The 9594-nt window shown below is 45.4% G+C and overlaps 3 protein-coding genes across 5 annotated transcripts in view; 2 read left to right on the top strand and 1 right to left on the bottom strand.

Moving 5' to 3' along the window:
* Nucleotides 1–9594, bottom strand: part of SHFL (shiftless antiviral inhibitor of ribosomal frameshifting) — a 320289-nt gene that overhangs the window by 191389 nt on the left and 119306 nt on the right. The gene's annotated exons all lie outside the window — the stretch shown is intronic.
* The window catches only part of LOC310668132 (intercellular adhesion molecule 2-like), a 200882-nt gene that overhangs the window by 74896 nt on the left and 116392 nt on the right, over nucleotides 1–9594 (top strand). The gene's annotated exons all lie outside the window — the stretch shown is intronic.
* Nucleotides 590–8462, top strand: LOC310668138 (olfactory receptor 1B1-like). 3 transcript variants are annotated; one of them, XM_083421132.1, is made up of 2 exons: nucleotides 590–750; nucleotides 6949–8462. In XM_083421132.1, the coding sequence occupies exon 2, from the start codon at nucleotides 6954–6956 to the stop codon at nucleotides 7896–7898; it is 945 nt and encodes a 314-aa protein (XP_083277258.1). In that variant the 5' UTR covers nucleotides 590–750; nucleotides 6949–6953; the 3' UTR covers nucleotides 7899–8462. The 3 variants fall into 3 exon arrangements, with proteins under 3 accessions (XP_083277258.1, XP_083277259.1, XP_083277260.1); XM_083421133.1 differs by lacking the exon at nucleotides 590–750 and adding an exon at nucleotides 3018–3106; XM_083421134.1 differs by lacking the exon at nucleotides 590–750 and adding an exon at nucleotides 6558–6741.

The raw sequence follows: 9594 nt of genomic DNA, 5'->3' as shown, positions 1-9594 counted from the left end.
CTAATTATAATTTGGCCATCCTTGAATATTCTGCTATGTATGTTGGCTTGCCTCAAGCAGCAAAATATATTGGGCTCAGGGCCACCCCACCATCTGGCAGAGTGAGGCAGCTGCCTCAGGTGGCAGATATCTTGTGGCATGGAAGTGGCAGCAGCCAAGGATTTTCTGCCGTTTGTTGGTGGACAGAGCTACGCACTCCTTGCAACCTGGCCTGCATCCCCTAAACTAGCCTGCTGCCCTCAGGTGTCATGGAGGATGTCCTGTCACTAGTCTGCCCCCCCCCCCCCGCCAAGAATTCTGGAATTATAGTTTACAGAGTTACAATTCCCCACCTCTCTTAACAAACCACAGTACCCAAAATTCTTTCAGGAGGGAAGGTGCTTCAGATGTGCAATTTAAGTCATAGTGTGAGCAGCCTCAGTCTGTGCACCATGGAGTGGAAAATGAGAAACTACGGAAATGAAGGGACATGTTTTGCACACCAATACTGGCTACATCTGGCTCTAAAACTAATGAACCTGTCATAATCCGGATCCAGGTACTTTCATAACCAATATCATTTCCCTCATTTCTTTTTTTACTGGATAAATCTTACAAACAGTAGCAACAATACAGTGAGCATGAATGGTGTTTGATCCTGTTCAACGAATGCAAGATTATTATTACTGAGCACTTGGAAGCTGCCAACATTTCTTCCTGAATGGCCCATGATGGCCCATTAGGAGGGACACAATATCAGATGAGTAAAAGGTAAGGGTAAAGGACCCCTGACAGTTAAGTCCAGTCACGAACCACTCTGGGGTTGCAGCGCTCATCTTCCTTTATTGGCTGAGGCAGCAGACGTTTGTCCACAAACGGTTTTTCCGGGTCATGTGGGCAGCATGACTAAGCCACTTCCGATGAAATCAGAGCAGTGCACGGAAACGCTGTTTACCTTCCCACCGGAGTGGTACCTATTTATCTACTTGCACTTTGATGTGATTTTGAACTGCTAGGTTGGCAGGAGCTGGGACCGAACAATGGGAGCTCACCACGTTGCGGGGATTCGAACTGCCAACCCTCCGATTGGCAAGCCCAAGGCTCAGTGGTTTAAACCACAGCACCACCCGCATCCCCCTAGCAGATGAGTAGACCATAATAAATCCAGCTGCTGATAAAATGGTATTGAGAGACTTAAATAGAACAGCTCATTTTGATGGCAAAAACAGAAAGCATCTGATTATGAGGCTCCACTGGGTGGGTGAATTTTAAATGTGTATTTATTTAAATGTTTTCCTGAAACTGGAGTGAGGTTTCGCTGAGCTCATAGATGTGTTTCATGGAATGTGAATGGCTTTCAAGCTAGTGCTGGGCCACATTCTGTCCTCCAATTTCTGGAAATGTGAAAGAGCCTCTGTGAAAGAGCCTCCCATTTTTCTGTGTCATTCTCAGAGCACTTCAGAATTTTGGTGGGTGCAGTGCTTTGAGCACATCTTATCATTGGCCCGTGTTTCTTTCCATTAACTGTGAACCACCCTGAGATTGTGGGATGAAGGGTGGTATATAAAGTTTAATGATGATTATGATGATGATGTTTCTCCAGCGCTGTACAGGCTCCCTTGGCTGCCTGAACTTCGTGATGTGAAAAGTCCCATGGAAGGAAACTCAGAAGGCTTGTAGAGTGCACCGGTGAAGTGATTTGTAGAATGAAAGCGTTGTAATAATAGAGTGCACACACATAAGTGCATAAACCACATATCCGCCCCCTTCTCCCCCAACAGGAGAACCCCCACCTTCTCTTCCTGTACTTTTCGCGCTTCTCGGCTAATCTCGTGAGTCTATGCGATCGGGGTGATTCCCCTCTCTCTATTTCTGTTTCTGTGTCACAATCTGAGCCTTGGTGCTGAATTCCTGCTCTCTGTGACTCTCTGTCTCTCTCTGTGCGTACAAAGGTTGAATTCCTTTGACTAACTGCTTCTCCCCCTCCTGTGGGAATCCTTCTCCTCCTTCCTCTGGAGGGGCACCAGGCATGCTTTCCCAAGGAGATGCATTTGTGGGTGCAACGCTCTTCCTCCCTCCCTCCCATGCCACAATATTCACACATGCATCCCCCTCTGCCCCGGTTTCCTGCGGAAGGGTCTTCCAGACTCTCCGAGTGGTCAGGCTCCCTGGGCCCACCTGTGATCCTGCTTACATGTGGCCCACCCTTCGCAACAGCATGGGCATCTGCAGAATGAAGCCCACTCCCCACCCCATGGCCCAGCTCTTCCTCCTGCTGGTCCCATCTGGAGACCCTGCTCATGGGGACGTTTCCTACCCCAGGACCTTGCTCCCTAGGGAAGGTTCCCCACTGGGTTGGGCAGGAGGATGGATAGATGAGTCCAGAAATGAAGGCCTTCACTTCTCCTCCTGCTCCTCTAGGGATGACCAATCTGCTTCTGCTCAGCTCGCTTTCACTGATTGTGAGAAGGTCCAGTTCTCTGACATCCAGGGCCTGATGAGCTGCACCCAAGGGTTCTAAAGGAGCTTGTGGATGTAATCTCAGAGCCCTTGTCTATGATCTTTGAGAATTCTTGGAGAACAGGTGAGGTCCCTGCAGACCGGAGACAGGTAAATGTCCCCATCTCAAAAGGGGGGGGGGGAGAGGACTGACGTAACTACCAACCGATAAGCTTGACATTGATACCAGGAAAGGTCCTAGAAGAGATAATTCAACAGTCAGTCTGTGAGTACTTAGAAAAGGATGCTGTGGTTACTAAGACCCATTTTCACATCCCAAGCATCCAGCACCCACAGATCTCTAACAAGATTATAAAGAGTAGAACTTGGATGACCTGCATTAAAACTATTTACTACAGTGGCAGGAGACTGCCCATGTGACGGACCCTTTAAGTTTGAGTTTGTTCTGGAGTTAGACAGCAGGATCCCAAGAGCTATTCATACGTCATGTGAAACATCTCCAGGGACCTTCAGTGCTGATTTTTAAATGGATGCCTCCTGGCTTCTTGTTGGCTCTTCCAAACAGATCAGCTGTGTCTGACTTTGACATTGTTCCATTGTGCTTGGTGCTTTGATTTTGTGCCAGAAGATTGATTTTTGTTGTGAAGTTAGGAGCATCAGGATACAGGTAAGCAGGGAGTGCCAAGATGTTTCTGTGGTGCCTCCTTTACTGCTGTTTAACATTCATACAATACCAACAACAAGCTCTGGAAAGCATTGTCTGTCCAGGTGGATGTGAGGTAAGAAGTTGAATTTCTTAGCCCAGGTCCAAAAGAAGCATGGAAATCCTCTGATGCTGGGGGCGGGGGGGGGGGGGAATTGGAGCAGAAATGCTATTGTGTACCTGTGAGCAATGTATGTGTGCAGGTCAGAGGGAAAGGAAGGTCATTTCACACTTCTAATTTAGTTGCCTCATTCCCCACTTTAAAACTGATTCTACTTTTGGGGATGCCCCAATGCCACCAACAACCATTTGTTTGGCAAGTTAAGCATGTGGGGTTTCTCAGACACACAGTGTTGTGTATCACAGTGTTGCTCATGAAAATCACTGGATCAAACAGCTAAGTTGTAGAGATCTGACACACACACATGCAGGTGAGAGGACCTGACACCTGAGCTTTACTCTCTCTTGTCTCCTCAAGCTGCATCTCCCTGAGCATTTTTTTCACCAGCCAGGCTCACTGTCACTATGAAAGTGAGGTTGGAAGAAAACCGCTTGGGAGTTGGGACCACAGATGGTGGGGTCCAGGGAGGGTCAGCTTTTCCTCATCCACACAGCCTGTTAGTGTCTCCTTCCACACTTTATATGGGAACACAACCAGTAGAAAAAGGCTATATGGCTAGGGGGAATAAATATGTTTATATTGTTTTTAACGGCAGTTGGCAGTAGACCACAGGGGAAGGGCCGCAGATCAGTGGGTTCCAGGTTCAATCCCAGGCTGCCTCGGGTGCCAAAATAACTTGACATCTCCTTGGAAGCTGTGCACTCTGACGGAGAGAAGAGAGGCTTGCTATTCTGCCTTGGACAGCCTTGTTCCCTGTGCCAGAGTGGAGACTAGAGATGCTTTGGCAGCAGAGGCAGGGAGGGACCTGGCTGCTTCCTCCTCTCTCTCTCTCTCTCTCTCTCTCTCTCTCTCTCTCTCTCCCTTCCAGGGTTTCTCCATCTTTTACACAGCTTTCTTAGACCCCAACCTCTAGCTTTTCTTTTCTTTTCCTTTTGAACTCAACATTTTCTTCTCCACAGTCCCTGCCTCTACATCTTCCAGTGTATTCATCTTCCTTCTGCAGAGCCATGTTGAATGAATGAATGAATTGATTTATTTTGGTCACTGATCAGTGTGCAGCATGTACAACAACAGAGAGCTTACAAAAATAAATAGATTAAAATTAAGCTCTATGAGTGAATACACAATAAAGAATTCAGATATAAAACAGCTAAAACATATATTAAAACCTGAATTACTAATTTAAAATATATTAAGACATCAGGCCTTTAGAGTCATTCAAAGCTTGTCTCCTTAATTTTATAGCAGCAGCACAGAATTTAGCCAATTTTAAGGTAATCTCTGGTTCCTTGTCCTCTATTAAGTATTTTAAGTAATAATAATCAGTTCTGCTTGGGGTTTACAGAGAGCCATGTTAGAAACTGAGATTTGAAAGCTAGAAGCTAAACAGCACCTTAAACCTTGGCTATGGCCCAACAATGGAATGTCTAGGCACACTTTTTATAACAAGAATACAAAGCTGAAAATGAATCAACTGCAGCTAAAATACTATGTTCATTTTTCATATGGTTTAGTCCTTCCCCTGCCCACCCTCTTAATAGTCTCTTCTCCAGTCTTCAGAGAGTAGCTGGAAGTGGGGAGGCAGAAAAGGTCCTCCTTTCCTTCCACTCTGCAGTTTTAATCTGAAATCTTAGGCGCAGTACAGCACCCAGAGCTCAGAAACTGCTCGAGCTAATGAAATTCCCTGTTGCAAAATGTGCCTAGAACAATGGGAATTTCAAACACTGCTGTTAAAATGCAGAGATTAGAGATTAGAATGTTGGACTAGGACTGGGGAGATCAAGGTTCAAATTTCAATTTAGCCATGAGGCTTAGTGAATGATCTTGAACTCATCTCAGTCTAACCTACCTCAAAGGGTTGGTGTGAAGGTCAAATGGAGGCTGAGGGGTTGAAAATCATGCACACTATCTTGAGGTCCTTGGAGGGAAGCTGAGATTGTTGATGATAATAATAATAATAATAATAATAATAATAATAATAATAATAATAATAATAATAATATAATATCCACAGATACCTCTTCCCCTTCTTATTCATGTAACAACCTTCCCTGGAAGCAGGAACTATTCTCAGCCAAGAACAAAATCCCAGAACCTAAATCCATGTTAGAAACATGAGCTCTGGAATATATGAAGTATAATATGCAGAATGGCTTCTGTTAGAACTGCACAGAGTGGCTGGGCAGGGTATGAATAATAAAATCATTATTATTACAGCCACACTGCTGCTATTCTGTCTAGTGTATTGTTTCATATTTAATATGGTTTTAAATTGCTGTTATATGTTGTAAGCTACTGAGAGAAGATAGTAGCATATAACAGCAGCATATACATTCATTATATATATAAATATATAGAAAATATTTTACCGTACTTTTCCGTGTATAAGTCTAGGTTTTTTATTTAAAAATTAGGTTAAAAATTGGGGCTTGTCTTATACACAGGGCAAACTCCCCCCATTTTCTTAATTTGGAGTCCCCCAAAATAGGGGGCATCTTATAGATGGGGGCTTGTTATACATGGAAAAATACAGTATTTGATGCTTGGCTGTTCATATTTGACAGTTGATAAGTAACAATACTTAGTATCTGGGATTATTTGACTGTTGCCATGCAAAATAATAAGAATACAGTGGTACCTCAGGTTACATACGCTTCAGGTTACATACGCTTCAGGTTACATACTTCGCTAACCCAGAAATAGTGCTTCAGGTTAAGAACTTTGCTTCAGGATGAGAACAGAAATCGGGCGGCAGCAGCGGGAGGCCCCATTAGCTAAAGTGGTGCTTCAGGTTAAGAACAGTTTCATGTTAAGAACGGACCTCCAGAACGAATTAAGTACTTAACCCGAGGTACCACTGTATAATAAATGCACTTACAGTTTATTGCATTTGAAATGACAAATATCCAAATCCCAATATTTGGAGATACAGGGGAATATTAATAGTAGCTGTTCAGCTAAGCAATTGTTCTCCAACCTCCACTGCAGATTTAGAGGGGATGCAGGCAATGCACAGAGGAGAAAGAGGAAGGGGCAGTTCCATTTCTGCAAAAGGAAGTCATGTCTGGGTATCACCCTAAAGCCTTTCATTGTCCTCCTTCACTGATAATTGTTACACAACAGTATTCAGTGATGGACTATATTTCACAGCTAGCGCAATGGTACTTAGTATCTGACAGCATCTGTGAGCTGTTAGTTTTTAAGATTAAACAACACTACAGCACTTTAGAAAGCATTAAAATTTCAGCTGTTGTGGACAGCTTTCAAATTCAAAATCCAGACCTCAAAATTTTCTATGTCAACTAATTCAGCATTTTCTTCCACCTCTAGATGGCCTTGCCTTGTGGTCATAGGTGATGTTATGATGAGAAGTGGAATCTGGCCCATTAGGGCAAATAACTCACTGCCCTGCGAGCCTCAGCCTACCCCCAGACAACCCCCATTTCCACCTACAACCAGTCCAGGGGTGGCCCTGATGGTCAGCTTCCTTCTTCTCAATCTCAGTTTTGCCCTTGAAAAACATTGCAGAGAGGAAGGTGGGGACAAAAGTCGGATTCATTGTCTCTTGATCCACCTGTTGGCATCCCTGCTTTCCTCTCTCTTCATCAGTCCCAATGGAGATCAGCCACAACTGGTTTTGAGATCTTCTTGTTCATTCTAACTTGATGATTGGTTCTCTCTGCAGATCCCATGGACTGTGAGAATGGCACAGATGTTGCTGAGTTTGTCCTTCTGGGTTTTTCCTCCCAGCCTGAAGAGCAGCCCTTCTACTTCCTACTCTTTCTGCTGATGTATGGGGCAGGGCTTCTGGGCAACATCATGATGATCATTCTCATCTCTCTGGATGCCCGACTCCAGACTCCCATGTACTTCCTGCTGCGTAGCCTCTCCATGGTGGACATGGGCTTCATCTCAGTCACAGTGCCCCAGATGCTGGCTCACATCATCTCCACTTCCAAGACTATCCCTTTCTACTCCTGTATGGCTCAGTTCTTCTTCTTCTATGTTTTTGGTGTGACTGACCTTCTAATGGTGAGTGTCATGGCTCTGGATCGCTATGTTGCCATTTGCAATCCACTGCACTACACTACGGTGATGAACCAGAAGGTCTGTGGACACTTGGTAGCCGGCTGCTGGATTATTTCTACCCTCCACTCCATGCTCCATGCTGGCCTCCTCCTGCGTCTCAGTTACCGTGGAGACAACCACTTGGCCCACTTCTTCTGTGACCACGACCCTTTGCTGCAGCTGTCCTGCTCAGACACCAGCATCAATGAAACAGCCATCTTCTTTGAAGGTGGACTTATCATCCTTGGACCCTTTGTCTTCATTATCCTCACTTATGTCCGCATTGTGGTGGCTGTCATGAGGTTGTCTTCCTTGGGGAGGCGCAAAGCTTTCTCCACCTGTGGCTCCCATCTCACTATGGTGGTGCTCCTCTATGGGGCCATCATTGGTGTCTACTTCCAACCTGCCTCCAGTTACTCAGCTCAAAGAGGAGCAGTCTTTGCTATCATGTACACTGTAATCACCCCAATGTCCAACCCTTACGTCTACAGCCTAAGGAATAAAGATGTGAAAGGGGCCCTTAGACACCTCCTGGGAAAGAGAGTCTTTTCTCAACAGCAACGGTGAGAGTTAACATGTTCCTTCCATTCCCACTGTGTCCACTACTATGGAGGTGGGAAAGTGGATCCCCCCACCCCCTACAGATTATGCAGTCATATGAAATTCTGTCACCACCAGTCTGCAGGCCCATTTGAAGGTGCACTGTCCCTATCACAGCTGATCCTAGTGGAACTCACTGTCAAGACCAGTCAACTGATGGGTGCTGACAGTGAGCCCCACTTGCAAATGAACAGGTGGGAGCTCACTTTATGACCCCATTTTTTCCTTTGGAGCTGCATCCTTACCTGCCCCATCATGTATGACATCATAAATGACTTAGTTGTGGTACAGGTGGGCATGATTTGAGGGGAAATGGCTTTGTATGCTGTGTTGGAACCTGTCCTCAGCCTAAGTGCACTATGAATAGGGATGTTGGAAAACTCCATCAAAAACAGAAACAGGAGCAGAAATTCCTGGTGTTTTCCTATTCTTCTCCTGTCTGGAATGGAAATCAGTGTAGCAAATTCAGGAGGTATTTGCTATTTTTGTTGCTTTCAGTCCTCCGATAATAGATAACTGGTGATGTTGTGCGTCCCCATTTGCATTTCATTTCATTCGCATTTAAATGAATGGAATGGTATAATGTGATGACAACAATACATACACATTTTACATAATGAATTGTGCAAATTATGTAAGCTTCATAATTTGGCTCGCTGTCCATTGTGGCAAAATTATATCTTTTGTAATTTCAGCACAGCAGACAGTGAGAGAAATGCTGAGAGGGTGGAATGGAAAACGTTGCCTTCCTTAACCATAAGATACTGCATCTGATTCCAAAGTAGATAGCTTAAATAAGGATCCTTGGGTTAGATAACTTTGAAATAGTCCAATGGAGTACTGTATTTACTTCAGATGAAGGGGAATTTACTAACCTCAGGATTCCTCTGGCATTTTGCCCAAGCTGGAAACCTTCAGTTTCACCCCAAACTGTTGCCTTAGATGAAAGAGCAGCTCTTTGCTTCCCAAATGAAAAGGATGGTGATGATAAAATTACTCCTCATTACTTGGCGCACTGGCTCTCCATGGTGTTGTGATTTGGGTACTCTGGTAATTTGCCACAGGGGTCATCTGTATTCAACTCACCATGAAAATGAAGGCAGCTGTGTATCTGGGCACATCAACACCACCCCTTTCAATCACATAGGTCAATGGTTTTCAACAAGCCATGCAATGAACTTCCACTAGATCAGTGGTTTTCAACCAGTGTGCTATGGCACCCTGGGGTGCCTTGAATGATGGTCAGGGGTGCCGTGGGCAACACTGGCCTCTGTCCCTCTTTCCTTCCCTCCCTCCTCTGATGCCCTCTCTTGTCTCTGCCTCCCAAAAGCTTGCACAGCTGTTTGTTGCAGCAGCCCTGACTACAAGCAAATGGAGCCTCTCAGCCTGGCCTCAAAGTAAGCGGGCAGGCAGGCAGGCAGGCAGGCGAGGTTAGGCCAGCCAGCCAGTCTGCCAGCCCTTGCTATTGGGAATAGACAGACAAGACCCAGGCCCCTATGGGGCAGTGTGAGGAGACATCTCTCTTTGGGGCAGGATGGGCAGCTCAGAGACCAGAGGCAGCAGCTGCAGCTGCCCGGAAGACTCTCAAGGAGAGGAGGCTGAGGGAACACTCCACATGGGAGGGTGTTCAAAAAGTGTTGAGGGGCTGCTGCCTCTGTAGGCA

The sequence above is a fragment of the Podarcis tiliguerta genome (assembly GCF_965153285.1).
Source record: "Podarcis tiliguerta genome assembly, chromosome: 17".
NCBI classification, from domain to species: Eukaryota; Metazoa; Chordata; class Lepidosauria; order Squamata; family Lacertidae; genus Podarcis; species Podarcis tiliguerta.
Note: the sequence above shows the minus strand (reverse complement) of the source record. Positions and strands in the feature narration are given on the sequence as shown.

Coding starts and splice junctions, on each gene's coding strand:
- LOC310668138 (XM_083421132.1), top strand. CDS start 6,954: ATGGACTGTGAGAATGGCACAGATGTTGCTGAGTTTGTCCTTCTGGGT.